This window comes from Salvelinus alpinus, chromosome 26 (assembly GCF_045679555.1).
Source record: "Salvelinus alpinus chromosome 26, SLU_Salpinus.1, whole genome shotgun sequence".
Classification (NCBI taxonomy): domain Eukaryota; kingdom Metazoa; phylum Chordata; class Actinopteri; order Salmoniformes; family Salmonidae; genus Salvelinus; species Salvelinus alpinus.
Genome location: NC_092111.1, coordinates 23628576 through 23644103, shown reverse-complemented (window position 1 = coordinate 23644103; position 15528 = coordinate 23628576). Strand labels below are relative to the sequence as shown.

At 42.5% G+C, this 15528-nt stretch overlaps 1 protein-coding gene across 2 annotated transcripts in view; it reads right to left on the bottom strand.

Moving 5' to 3' along the window:
• Window positions 1-14435, bottom strand: part of LOC139554973 (growth factor receptor-bound protein 10-like) — a 55586-nt gene extending 41151 nt beyond the window's left edge. The window contains exons 1-4 of one of the 2 annotated variants that reach the window (XM_071368308.1): window positions 14390-14435; window positions 14139-14177; window positions 10398-10512; window positions 6433-6523 (exon numbers count right to left, since the gene is read on the bottom strand). In XM_071368308.1, the coding sequence (XP_071224409.1) occupies window positions 6433-6523; window positions 10398-10512; window positions 14139-14177; window positions 14390-14421 (277 nt within the window). In that variant the 5' untranslated portion in view covers window positions 14422-14435. Of the gene's footprint in view, window positions 1-6432; window positions 6524-8886; window positions 10363-10397; window positions 10513-14138; window positions 14178-14389 lie in introns of those variants that run through there. The other variant, XM_071368309.1, reaches the window with a different exon arrangement.
• Between the last annotated feature and the right edge of the window lie 1093 nt (window positions 14436-15528).

Below are 15528 nucleotides of genomic sequence, written 5' to 3'. Positions count from 1 at the left end.
CTTCATCCTATCAAACTTTTGTGCATGGAGCTGCATATGACATTGCTTTACAAGTCAGATAACAACTGTGTACACAGCGCGAGAGATGCAGCTGCACGAGCCAACGAGAGGTAGGCCTTCTCTATCCCTGTTCTAATATTGGTAGACTACATCTGCATGGCACCTTCAGCATTCAGATGTTTGTAAAATGGCTTTCGCAATATGAAATCATAGACTTTATTAACTCCTTACACTCGTGGGAATTGTGCTATACTGTATGGATAGGGCTAAATTGAAATGTTTCTTACAGAAGAAATATGGAAAGTATATGCAATACCTGTAGCCATTAAAAAAGGGCCAGTTTGGAGATAATGGGAAAATTATTAGACAAAGGTGAGAACACAACAGTTCACCTGACACAAGACTGAATCCAAACATTAGAATGTTGATTTTACACTTACTGTACTTTTCGTTATATTTGTTGATAACGAAGTCTGAAAATTTGGGGTAGTTGCAACATAAGACAAAAAAAATGACAAGAGTTTGAGTGAGAGGTCTAACTGGTGTTTCCAAGTGGCCACACACCTCTCCAAAGTGTGCACAGTTCCTAAACAACTTCAATGCACTTTTATGACTCAAAGAAGAGTCTACAACTAGAAGGTGATTTTTTGAGCTCTCCTAGCTGTGCCGTTGAGGAACTAGAGCAAGCACACTTGTAGTTGTGTTGTTTGGAACACAGCCCTGCATCTCCGCCTTTACACAATTACTGTTAAGCAATACAAAAACGGTCCATTATAAATCACAATCTGGGTCAGATGGGTATAATTTGAAAGCTTGTTCAATTTCCAACATGACAAGCTAAATTATAAAATATGATCTTAGGCTTTCACTAGGCAATTTAGAGAAGCAGATCGTAATTTTGGTGCAATAGAATGGAGTCATGAGTGCATTTCCTTCACAATACAACAAACATCGTCTCATTCTGTTCAGGAGGACCCAGAAAATAACGCCATGTCATCTTGTAACTGTACTTCAAATATAATGAACATAAATGTTAACACTGTATATGACATGAGTTTTATGATATGGAAATGTGAAGTGTACAGCATTCCAATTTAAGTGCTTATCAGAGTCCAAATCTGCCATTTTCAACATGTAGCCCTTTGCACTTGCACCCATATACATGAGGGACAACCAATGTCATTTTTTGGGTCATTGATACCAAATGCACTGTCGAAAATGTTGTTTTACCGGTGGAGACGTACCGGGCTACCGGAGTGGACAACTCACATTTTGCTGATTGCACATCTAACTGCTGATTGGTGGTTTTCGATTGCCAGGTCCACCGTACAAAATATTAGCTCTGCTTTAAACAGTCAGTGCATTTGATCATTTTTACATGAACAGGGTAAAGGTGTAATTTCATAACAAGGACAGCAATAACGCACAGGTCAGGACGGGAGAAGAGAGCAGCTCTTGGTCAAAACCATCTGCTTTTGAGATGGTGTGAAATCCAAAACTGTTATATTAATTAGCTATGTATGTCATAGCTAATTTCTAAAAGATAAATATTTACATATTACTAGCTCAAAAAAAACATTTTAAATCTGCTATCTGACAAGTTAAATCAGTGGGTGATGAGTATTTCAGATAAAAGGTGGGGGGGACAGAAACATAAATTGCGCCGATCCATTTCAAATCGCACCGAATCGTTTCAAACAAAAAGTATTGTTACTGTATCATATTGGAGCACATGTATCTAGATGCGTATCGAATCGTGCTTGTAAGGAGATCTGCACATCCCTATAACCTAGCATAATAAAGCCTGGCATGACAGCCTGGTGGCGTCGATAGATAGGGCAGCTCTACTTCTAGCTCCTACGCAACTTCACAGTATTTCGTTTTTTTTGTGTGTGTTATTTCTTACATTAGTAGCCCAGGAAATTGTTGGTGTTATTACATACAGCCGAAAAGAACTTTCGGATATCAGAGCGGCAGTAACTCTCCAGCATTAGGACCGGGAATACGACTTTCCCGAATTGGATCCTTTGTTCGTACTCCCCAGGGCAATTGAATGGATTCCAGAGGCTGATCCAAAACACCGCCGGCTGAGAAGAGGTGACTTCTAGTCCGACTCAGGAAGCGCGCACACCACCCACCATTTCCAGAATATTACTCGCTAATGTTCACGGAAACATGGCTCTCTCGGGATATACTGTCTGAGACTGTACAGCTAGTTGGGTTCTCAGTAGATCGCCTAGACAGGAATAAAGAAATCTCTGGGAAGAAGGCAGGCAGGGGTGTATGTTTCATGATTAACCACTCATGGTGTGATTGTGATAACATACAAAAACTCAAGTAATTCACCCGACCTAGAATACCTCAATCAAATGCTGATAATTATCTTCGGTTATAGTCACAACCGTGTATATTCCCCCTCAAGCCGATACCATGACGGCCCTCAAAAGAACTTCACTGGACTTTATGCAAACCACATAGTGAGGTTGCATTTATTGTAGCTGGGGATTTTAACAAAGCAAATTTGAGGAAAACACTACCAAAGTTCTACCAACACATTGATGGTAGCACTCGCTCTGGGAAAACAGACCACCGCTACTCAGCTTTTCAAAGTGCCTATAAGGCCCTCCCTCGCCCTCCCGTTGGCAAATCTGATCATGACTCCATTTTGCTCCTCCCTTCCTATAGACAGAAACTGAAAAACAGGAAGTACCTGTGCTAAAAACTATTCAAAGCTGGTCTCACCAAATCGGAATCCACACTTCAAGATTGTTTTGATCACGTGGACTGGGATATGTTCAGGGTAGCCTCTAAGAATAACATCGACAAATACACGGATACGGTGACTGAGTTTATCAGGAAGTGTATAGGAGATGTTGTACCCACTGTGACTATTAAAACCTACCCTAACCAGAAACCGTGGATAGATGGCAGCATTCGCGCAAAACTGAAAGCGTGAACCACCACATTTAACTTCTCTAGGGTAGGGGGCAGCATTTGGAATTTTGGATGAAAAGCATGCCCAAATTAAACTGCCAGCTACTCTTCCCCAGAAGACAAGATATGCATATTATTAGTAGATTTGGATAGAAAACACTGAAGATTCTAAAACTGTTTGAATCATGTCTGAGTATAATAGAACTTATTTAGCAGGCGAAACCATTCAGATTTTTTTTTTTTGAGGTCACTCTCTTTTCAAGAGTTTTCATTGGGAAACCAGATTTCTAAGGGACCTGTTTGCAGTTCCTACCGCTTCCACTGGATGTCAACAGTCTTGAGAAATTGGTTGAGGTTATTCCTTTGTGTAATGAAGAAGTACGGCCATCTTGAACGAGAGTCACTCGAGGTGTCCTGTTTGTTAGAGGCGCGAGACCAGAAAGCTAGCTATAGTTGGTTTTAATCCTGTATTGAACACAGATCCCGTCTTCAATTTTATCGATTATTAACGTAAAAAAAATACCTAAAGTTGTATTACAAAAGTAGTTTGACATTTTTTGGCAAAGTTTACAGGTAACCTTTGAGATATTTTGTAGTCACATTTGAGCAAGTTGGAACCGGTGTTTTTCTGGATCAAACGCGCCAAATAAATGGACATTTTGGATATATATCGACGGAATTAATCGAACAAAAGGACCATTTGTGATGTTTATGGGACATATTGGAGTGCCAACAACAGAAGCTCGTCAAAGGTAAGGCATGAATAATATTTTCTGCGTTTTGTCGCGCCTGCAGGGTTGAAATATGCTTATCTCTCTTTGTTTACAATGGTGCTATCCTCAGATAATAGCATCGTTTGCTTTCGCCGAAAAGCCCATTAGAATTCTGACATGTTGGCTGGATTCACAACCAGTGTAGCTTTAATTTGGTATCTTTCATGTGTGATTTAATGAAAGTTTGATTTTTATAGTAATTAATTTGAATTTGGCGCTCAGCATTTTCTCAGTGAGACAGTACTGAGAAACTCAGATTTTTGGATATAAATATGAACTTTACTGAACAAAACATACATGTATTGTGTAACATGAAGTCCTATGAGTGTCATCTGATGAAGATCATCAAAGGTTAGTGATTCATTTTCTCTCTATTTCTGCTTTTTGTTACTCCTCTCTTTGGCTGGAAAAATGGCTGTCTTTTTCTGTGACTTGGCTCATACCTAACATAATCGTTTGGTGTGATTTCGTCGTAAAACCTTTTTGAAAATCGGACACTTTGGATGGATTTACAACAAGTGTATCTTTAAAATGGTGTAAAATACTTGTATGTTTGAGGAATTTAAATTATGGGATTTCTGTTGTTTTGAATTTGGCGCCCTGCAGTTCCACGAGGTGGGACGCTACCGTCCCACATACCCTAGAGAAGTTAACCATGGCAAGGTGACTGGGAATATGGACGAATACAAACAGTCTAGTTATTCCCTCCTTAAGGCAATATGTCAGTAGAGAGACAAAGTGGAGTTGCAATTCAACGGCTCAGACACGAGACGTATGTGGCAGGGTCTACAGACAATCACGGACTACAAAGGGAAAACCAGTCAAGTCGTGGACACTGACATCTTGCTTCCGGACAAGCTAAACACCTTCTTTGCCTGCTTTGAGGATAACACAGTGCCACTGACGAGGTCCGCTACCAAGGACTGTGAGCTCTCCTTCTCCATGACCGACGTGAATAAGATATTTAGGCGTGTTAACCCTCGCAAGGCTGCCGACCAGACGGCATCCCTAGCCGTGTCCTCAGAGCATGCGCAGACCAGCTGGCTGGTGTGTTTACAGACATATTCAATTTCTCTCTATCCCAGTCTGCTGTCCCCACTTGCTTCAAGATGTCCACCATTGTTCCTGTACCCAAGAAAGCTATGGTAACTGAAGTAAATTACTATCGGCTAGGTCGGAACCCCGCCCTGTGCAATTGGGTCCTGGACTTTCTGACAGGCCATCCCCAGGCGGCGAAGGTAGGAAGCAACACCCCCACTTCGCTGATCCTCAACACAGAGGCACCACAAGGGCGCATGCTCAGTCCCCTCCTGTACTCCCTGTTCACCCATGACTGTGTGGCCACGCACGCCTCCAACTCAATCAAGTTCGTAGACGACAACAGTAGTAGGCCGGATTACCAACAATGATGAGACAGCCTACAAAGAGGAGGTGAGGGCCCTGGGAGTGTAGTGCCAGGAAAATAACCTCTCACTCAATGTCGACAAACCAAAGGAGCTGATGGTGGACTTCAAGAAACAATGGAGGGAGCCCGCCCCTATCCATAGACGAGACCGTAGTGGAGCAGGTGGAAAGCTTCAAGTTCTTCAGCATACACATCACTGATGACCTGAAATGGTCCACCCACACAGACAGTGTGGTGAAGGAGCAACAGCATCTCTTCAACCTCAGGAGGCTGAAGAAATTTGGCCTGGCACCTTAAACCCTCAGACTTTTAGATGCACAATTGAGTGCATCCTGTCGGGCTGTATCACCACCTGGTATGGTAACTGCACCGCCCACAACCACACGGCTCTCCAGAGGGGGATGCGGTCTGCCCATTGCATCATCGAGGGCAAACTACCTGCCCTCCAGGACACCTACAGCACCCGATGTCACAGGAAGGTCAAAAAGACCACCTGAGCCACTGCCTGTTCACCCCGCATTCATCCAGAAGGTGAGGTCAGTACAGGTGCATCAAAGCTGGGACCGAGAGACTCAAAAACAGTTTCTATCTCAAGGCCATCAGACCGTTAAATAGCCATCACTAGGTGGCTTCCACCCCGTTACAGAACCCTGAACCTTAAAGGCTGCTGCCTCATATACATAGACTTGAAATCACTGGCCACTTCAATCATGTTTACATATTTTTACTCATCTCATATGTATATACTGTATTCTATTCTACTGTATTTAGTCTATGCCACTCCAACATTGCTCATCCTAATATTTATATATTCCTTAATTCCATTCTTTTATTTTTAGGTTGTGTGTATTGTGTGTTTTGTTGTGAATTGTTAGATATTACTGCACTGTTGGAGCTAGAAACACAAGCATTTCGCTACACCCACAATAACATCTGCTAATCGTGTATGTGACAAATACAATTTTATTTGACTAAATAAAAGGTCAATGTACTTCATGGTCCTTTAGGCCTACATACTTTACAGTGAGCCAATATTTACAACATGACTGTGAGCAATAATAGCCATGGAGACCGGGCATTGACGACACCCCCAGGAAGTAACGGGTCAAACAGGAAGAAGATTTACAGCCTGCCTTCCCACAGCATTCCTAGAAGAGCATTCCTACAGAATTCCAAGGAGTCTGCTGGATATTCTGGAAAAATCAATCCACCAGCGAGTGAGTAAAATGCTGAGCACCAAAAAAAATAACACTATTATAGCCTCTTCATTTGAACAACAGAGGAGAAAGGGGAGGTTAGATGAGATGAGAGGACAATCACCTTGGTGGTCAGAGTTCCGATGGGCAGAGAGTTGAAAACCTTGACCATTCAAATCGTCCGGTCTGTGGGAGGAAGTCCGGTCCACAGTTTCCTGTGTGAATGGAGAAACAGAAAGCACAATAAATCAGGACAAACACTACCGTTCAAAAGTTTGGGGTGACTTACAAATGTCCTTGTTTTTGAAAGAAAAGCACATTTTTTGTCCATTAAAATAACATCAAATTGATCCGAAATACGGTGTAGACATCGTTAATGTTGTAAATGACTATAATAGCTGGAAACGGCAGATTTTTTTATTGAATATCTAAATAGGTGTACAGAGGCCCATTATCAGCAACCATCACTCCTGTGTTCCAATGGCATGTTGTGTTCGCTAATCCAAGTTTATCATTTTAAAAGGCTAATTAGAAAAGCCTTTTGCAATTATGTTAGCACAGCTGAAAACTGTTGTTGTGATTAAAGAAGCAATAAAACTGGCCATCTTTAGACTAGTTGAGTATGTGGAGTATCAGCATTTGTGGGTTCAATTACAGGCTCAAAATGGCCAGAAACAAAGACATTTCTTCTGAAACTCGTCAGTCTACACTTGTTTTGAGAAATGAAGGCTATTCCATGTGAGAAATTGCCAAGAAACTCAAGATCTCGTACAACGCTGTGTATTACTCCCTTCACAGAACAGCACAAACTGTCTGTAATCAGAATAGAAAGAGTGGGAGGCCCCGATGCACAACTGAGCAAGAGGACAAGTACATTAGAGTGTCTTGTTTGAGAATCAGACGCCTCACAAGTCCTCAACTGGCAGCTTCATTAAATAGTACCCGCAAAACACCAGTCTCAACATCAACAGTGAAAAGGCAACTCCGGGGATGCTGGCCTTCTAGGCAGAGTTGCAAAGAAAAAGCCATATCTCAGACTGGCCAATAAAAAAAAAAGTTAAGATGGGCAAAAGAACACAGACACTGGACAGAGGAACTCTGCCTAGAAGGTCAGCATCCCGGAGTCGCCTCTTCACTGTTGACATTGAGACTGGTGTTTTGCGGGTACGATTTAATGAAGCTGTCCTCTTGCACAGATGTGCACCGGGGCCTCCCACTCCTATTCTGGTAAGAGCCAGTTTGCACTGTTCTGTGAAGGGAGTAGTACACAGCGTTGTATGAAATCTTCAGTTTCTTGGCAATTTCTTGCATGGAATAGCCTTCATTTCTCAGAACAAGAATACTGACGAGTTTCAAAAGAAAGGTCTTTGCTGATACTCCACATGCTCAACTAGTCTAAAGGAGGCCAGTTTTATTGCTTCTTTAAATCAGAACAACAGTTTACCGCTGTGCTAACATAATTGCAAAACAGTTTTCTAATGATCAATTAGCCTTTTAAAATGATAAACTTGGATTAGCTAACACAACATGCCATTGGAACACAGGAGTGATGGTTGCTGATAATGGGCCTCTGGACGCCTATGTAGATATTATTATATATTTTTGTTTTTACAAAAATCAGCCATTTCCAGCTACAATAGTCATTTACAACATTAACAATGTTTACACTGTATTTGATGTTTTTTTATATTTTTTTATTTAAAAAAACGTGCTTTTCTTTCAAAAACAAGGACATTTTTAAGTGACCCCAAACTTTTGAACAGTAGTATACACTACAGGGCAACATGCATATTCCCTTAGCATTGTATCGTTTTTTTTATGCGAATGGAACATAGGTACCCATAGGTCTCTGGTCAAAGTAGTGGCAGGGATTAAGGTGTCATTTGAGAAAGAGAAACCGTTTGGAACACGTCTGTGAGAGTTTTGTCTGCACGGATATGAATCTGTCATCCAGCCAATATATACAAACGCACACAAACGTTTGCATGTGCCAGCACACACAGATGCACAGACTGCTCTTCTCTCACACACACACACACACACACACACACACACACACACACACACACACACACACACACACACACACACACACACACACACACACACACACACACACACACACACACACACACACACACACACACACACACACACACACACACACACACACACACACACACACACACACACACGAAGCAGCCTCAGATAAGGAGCACTGCTGAGGAGAATAAAAAAAAAAAAAAGGAAAACACATTTTCAATTTTCCAGGAAAGCGGAGAACACGGAAGTACAGTTTCCAGGAACTGCCCGCTGCCAGAGGTACGGCACACACACGCACAGACTTACATGCACACACACACACCACTCCCCTCTGAAAACATCCATAAACGCCCAGAGAGATTTACAGCTCCGAGAAGCAGCCAAGGATTTTCCAGGGACAGCTCTGCTGCATACATACGTCTGTGGAAACCAGAACTACACAACACAAACACTCCATAACACACATATAATATGCTAGTCATACACAAACTTGACACACACACCAGAACGGTCCTATAACCACAACCATACTGACCTTTCACACAGACACACAGGTCCATGGCAGCAGTGATACCACATAACTGTGCAGGAAGGTTGTAACTACCACATTCCCATGTCTGTAGGACAGAGTTAAGTATTATATTACCACAATAAAGGGATATTTTAGCAATTTTACATATTTAGGTATTTGTTTCCTTACCTTGCGGAAGGTCTTTTCTGACTGTATTGAACAGGTCGAGGACAAAAGGTGGTGAAAGAGAGCGGTTTGAGAAGCTAGTGTTGTAAAAATGAGCAGGTCTGACCATCTTAGCAAGCATGGTAGAACTCGGGCCTGCACAGTACACACCATATCCACGCATATGGAGACCACTGGGTTTGAACACAGGTTATCAGTGTGCCACAAGACAGAATTAGCCCGCTGAGCTAAAGCCTAGTTTGGAGAGAAAAGTCTTCTAGCATGGTTCTCTGCTACACACTCACACAAAGCGTTTCTCCCTCTAATGTGTCCATGGCTCACATCCAGCTCTCCCACTTGGACACACACACACGCACTCAGCTCTTCCGCTCCGAGAGTCTTGGAACATGGCTCAGATGGACAAAATATACCCAGAGAGTTATGTAAGTACAGTATGTGGAAGAGAGGTTCATCCTCATCTACACACACTCAACCTACTGTCTCAGCCCTGAGAGGCTGCATGGTGTGTGTGTGTGTGACAATACATTATATAATGGATAAGGTTGGCCCATCAACATGATACAGCATGACAGCTTACACACACACACACATTCCACGCTTTCAACCCTAATGAACTAAAATGCTGATTGGGGTGGGTGGGAAAGGTGGTGTGTGTCTGATGTTGTGAAGTTGTTTGTTTTGCTGGTCTATTTATAGGCCTTGAGGGCCTCCAGTCTAGTCCTATAGGACACAACGGTTCAGACTCAGACTAAAGCACAAAAGTCTGCTTGACTCACAATAGCCTCATTCACTACAGTAGTAAGGGGGAATGGGGGGATACCTAGTCAATTGTATAACAATGCATTCAACTGAAATGTGTCTTCCGCATTTAACCCAACCCCTCTGAATCAGAGAGGTGCGGAGGGCTGCCATAGTCGACATCCAAATCTTCGGCACCCGGGGAACAGTGGGTTAACTGCCTTGTTCAGGGGCAGAACGACTGATTTTTACCTCGTCAGCTCGGGGATTCGATCCAGTAACCTTTCGGTTACTGGCCCAATGCTCTAACCACTAGGCTACCTAGTACAGTGGAATAATAGTAATGCTACTAGGGTAACTATCCCAAAATGCACAGGTTTTTCAGAAATGCCAGTTGAAGAAACCCTAAATACTACTGCTTCTATAACCACTTCTAAGGGGTCTATGTGTCAGCTGAGCATTGTCACGGTTACGGCAGGCATGCAAACATGTGAGACCCAGCCCTGTCACTATGGTTATAGTCACAGACACAGGTGTTGTGTGTGTGTGTGTGTGTGTGTGTGTGTGTGTGTGTGTGTGTGTGTGTGTGTGTGTGTGTGTATAGTCTTTACCTGGAAGTTAGATTGGAGGAGGAAGTAGTCCGGACACCCAGCTAAGGCCATGTTATCCTTCTGCAGGCTCCGGTTCAGGAGATCACATTTACTTCTCACTCCACTGACCAGATACCTACACAGAGAGACCAACGGACCATCAAACAAGGAACCCTAACTGTAGAGATAGACAATAACAAAATCACACACACACAGCTCTGATGCTTCTCAAACACAGCAACTCCTCAGACTAAATAAGGGATTATCCCATATCACATGACTACTTAACACTTGCAGAGAGAGAAAGAAAGAAAGAGAGAGAGAAAGAAAAAGAGAGAAGAGTGACAGACTAAGGGCGAGTTTCCCAGACAAAAAGTAAGCCTATAGTCCTGAACAAAAAAGTATGCTCAAAAGAGAATCTCCATTAAAAGTGCTTCGTGGTCTAGTACTCAAGTCTTCTTTCTTATCTAATATGAGCTAGTCTTAAGAGTGTCTAAATTGGTCTACATGCATTGACTAAGCACACTGGTCCCAGATAACTCACTGCCACATTTCTGACCGTACCATGATGAAGCTTATCCTAACCTTGCCTGCTTGGGGACAAATCAATGACTGTATATACAGTATATGAATGGACAAAGCCATCGATCACATGATACATTTATTCCTATGTGAAGACTCAATTGGAGACAAATTAGGTTGGTGAAGATGGCATTTTATGGAGACGTGCAGTTTGAGCTACTCCAGGAAGTGATGTTGCAGGCTAGCTCAGTGCTGCCCCCTCTCACTGTGTAACTCAAGTTGAAGGCTGACTGTGGTACTGCAGGTTGCCATTAGCAACTAAACTTCTTCTGTGTGTGATTTTAAAATAATTGGTTCAAGGACATACATGCCCTTAGCTAGCTGTATTAGAATAAAATTATTGGTACCATGATTGTCTTTGATTTGTTTTTTTTTTGTTTTTTTTACACAAATATTGATATTTTTTCATTCACTATAAATGGGGATCCTGTTTCCTGCTAACAATGCCCACAAGGCGGTCGGCCTTGAACTTGTGGTTCAATGAGAGGGGGCAGTTCCTCTCCCCTGGGACAAATCCTAACTTCCACTTTAAAAAAAAGAGGCAATCTGCAGTTGCTACATCCATTTTTGGACTTATAAATGAATGATATGTAACCATTGATTCTCAAAGAATATAACTTATAAATGCCTCAGCTTAGTTCAACTGTCAGACCCCATCAGAACCCAAAATATAAGCGTGTTTTACTCCAATGTTTGTAAACAAAGAAATGTAAACAAACACTATATAGCACTTTAAACATGGTTAAAACTATATTTTTTATATCATGGATGATCAATCAGTCCTTAGCGCTGGTTACACTTCTCCAGCACCATCCCTCAGCTTTTTACAGAAACAGGGGTGGGAAAAGCACTTTGTTATTGTTTCAACTGCTGATGGCCAAGAGCACGCAAAAATTATATTTAAGTGGAAGTTAACATTTTCACCTTGGACATTGCTAGTAGGCAATCTTCGGTGGGCTGCCGCAGCACTGTAACGCTAGGAGAAACACTGACTGGGCTAACTCACTGTAAAGCATGGAACACATAGAGAATCTCACCGGTTCTTATCAGTGGAAGGTCGTTCCTCATCTTGCTAGAACAAAAACAGTACCTGCTGTATGCCGACCTGGTAGCGACGAACCTACCGATTCTATTTGTAGAATCACAATGCTCATCAGTGGCCAACAACTTGACTTTGAGCCAATCAAAGAGCAATATCCCCCACATGGGGCAGCATCCATATATCCACGGATAAGCCAGTCACACTTCATATGCAATGTAGGATATGGGATGGTAGCTAGCTAATTGCACAGACGCAATGCACACAACACTAAATACTTCCTACAAGCTAGGAAACCTCTGTAGCTAGTACTGATATTATAATTCAATCACAATGGATTGTATCCTTGAAACAACTGCCAAGTTAGTGCAGTGTCCTTAACTCGCTAGCTACCTAGCTAGCTAGCTATGTTGTGCTAGCTAGCAAATACACTAACATCAGCAAGCTAGCTAAACATTTGGCTATGGGCTAGCACTGGCAGTATGTAATTATGGAAAGTGAATTAAATTGTTTATTTGTCACTTTGCTAGGTAGTTATTTAGCTGTGGGCATCTGGCTAGTATCAACAATGGCTTTCTACAAAAAAGCAACATTGGCGCAGATTGCTTATGGTCTAGCTTCCAAGCTATACGCATGGACATGCGTTGCCAAGCAACACTACTGCCACCTTCTGGTTTGGAGTATGTTAACAAGGCTGAGTGGCTGACGACCTCCAAGGTCGTTGCTGTGTGAACACAAAAGACTGCCGACACTCTGTTCAGAGGTGCTAAGTACTGTCGGCAGAAAAACGTTTGACAATTCTACCGGTATGTCTGAGCTTTAACGCTAGGAGAAACATGACTGGGCCAACTCACTAACTCGAGAAGCTGAAAATAGAAGCCAGCTATTAACAGCTACCCCATTCTCCTGTCTTATCACACTGACCCCTTCATTCATTCAGACACACACAGAGAGACTAACTAGCTTCATGTGAGAGAGAGACTAACTAGCTTCATGTTATTTGGCCTCTAGTTGGACAGGGAATGGGTGTTAATAACATGCCATGTCCATCTAATAACCATGTTGATGTATTGAAACACAACCCACTTGACATTTTCTGACATTTTCTGACATTTGTGTTTCAGAAGGGGGGGGGGGGGGGGGAGAGAGAGAGAGAAACTGATTAACTGGCCATACAGAGAGGACCAGAGAGCTGACTGGAACAAAGAGCAACTTAATAATGTCAGGGCCCTGTGTGTCTGTGTGTGTGTGTGTGTGGAGGCTGGTGGGAGGAGCTATAGGAACATGAGCTCATTGTAATGGATGGAATAAATGTAATGGTATCAAACAAACATATGGAAACCACGCTTGACTCTGTTCCATTTATTCCATTCCAACCATTACAATGAGCCTGTCCTCCTATAGCTCCTCCCACAAGCCTCCTCTAGTGTGTGGGTGTGTGGTTTTATTGAGAAGGCCCCCATCCCAAGTAAATTCTGCTTATTCCGCAAAATTCTCTGCACTAACACACCTGATCCTGCAATTCAATATCTAGAGGCACAGCTGATTAGTAGAGAGAGAGAGCACAAGAGAGGAGGGTTGACAGATGACTCAGTGACAGTGCAGCTTAGCCAGTCAGATAGCTGAGACCATAAAAGGTGCAGATTACATTATGTAATGTCTATGTATAATAAGTCATGGTCTTTATGACAGTCAGCCATGCAGACAAACAAAAGTAACTACTTACTGCCATAAACTAACAGAACCTCAGACTCTGGTCTGATGCAACCATGATTTGAGGTCCACTCTACACACTGTATAAAATGTAAAACATATTATTATGATTTAGTCTGTGACTTAGGTAAAGATGCATAGTGTGTTGTTGTTGTTGTTGTTGTAGGCGACTTCTGCTTTACGGAACTGGTAGACTAGTCTGCTCAACAGTATGTGTGAGTTGGTCCTATAGGCCAGGCTGTCAGGGGGCATGTTTACAATGTACACCCCCCCCCCCCCCCCCACCCCCTCTATCTGAGTGCATGACATATGTAAAGTAAGCATAAACAACATAACGTTTCCCAAGAAAGTAGTCTTTGCGGCACTTCTCCAAACAGAAACATAACGGATCAGATCAGATCAGATCAGGTAAAGAAAGGACGACTCACCTCGAGACCTGCTGGACTAGCACACAGAAACGCACGGAGCTGAAACACAGGGAGCCAAGAGAGCGGGGCGCGTGACAATCGGTGTCGGTAGGCTATTCCTTTAGATAAAAGCACCAAACAAATGGGAAAATCTCCTGTAGTTATCTCTCACGTTGTCCTATTGAGCTGGGTACACAGTCACACACAACATCCACTCACACACATTTAACACTGCACATCCAACAGCTGACTGCCACAAGTTTAACACACACAAGAAGGAAAACTCTTCCCTGAACGCCTCCATATGCAGCTGACTCCTCCCCATACAGGGAATCCCTCTCGTTAATAAAGCCACCGTCTTCAATATATGCACCATCAAACCAGACTAACAACATTATTACAACGAATGGAGCAAATGCAATCCAATACTATAAGCATATGCAAAGATCACTTAATTGCTATCATGTCTGTTCCCTGAGATCAACATTACTTTTTTTAAACATGATTTGAAGCTACCCATCCGTTGTTAACTAAAACTTAAATGACCAAAAACCCAATTGCATGTAGCAATAATTTCCTTCGATTTGAGATATGATACAGTATGTTAAGACAAGCTCATAAGGCATTTATAAGTCATATTCATTTAAAAAAATTTTTTTTACAAGTTATACTCATTTATAGATTTTTTTTACCCCCTTTTTCGTCATATCGAATTGCGATCTTGTCTCATCACTGCAACTTCCCAACAGGCTCCAGAGAGGCGAAGGTTGAGTCATGCGTCCTCTGAAACCGCTCTTCTTAACACCCGCCCGCTTAACCTGGAAGCCAGCTGGACCTATGTGTTGGAGGAAACACCATTCAACTGACTACCGAAGTCAGCCTGCAGGGGAACCAGCCCGTCACAAGGAGTTGCTATAGCGCAATGAGCCAAGTAAAGCCCCCCGGCCAAACCCTCCCATAACCCGGACGACACTGGGCCAATTGTGCACCGCCCTAAGGGACTCCCGGTCATGGACAATTGTGACACAGCCTGGAATCGAACCCAGGTCTGTAGCGATGCAGTGCCTTAGACCGCTGCGCCACTTGAGAGGCCAAGTTAAACTCTTTCAATGGGTTTATCTTTAATTAGTTGAAATTACTGTTGAAAAGCAGGAAACAATATTGCAGACTGTGCCTTCAAAGGGGCAGAGCAGTCTAAAATGTGATTTTTCTGTGTTTTATATATATTTCCACACTATGAGGTTGGAACAATACTGTGAAATTGGGAAAGTTATGATAATGCACTTTTAGTTTAAGACTTGTTTGAAAAGACAGCCTGAAATGTCAGCTTGTTTGGCTGGGTGGGGTTTTTGGACCACCTGAGAGTATGCCTTCCTCTGCCAATATATAAAAAAAATATATATATATATAT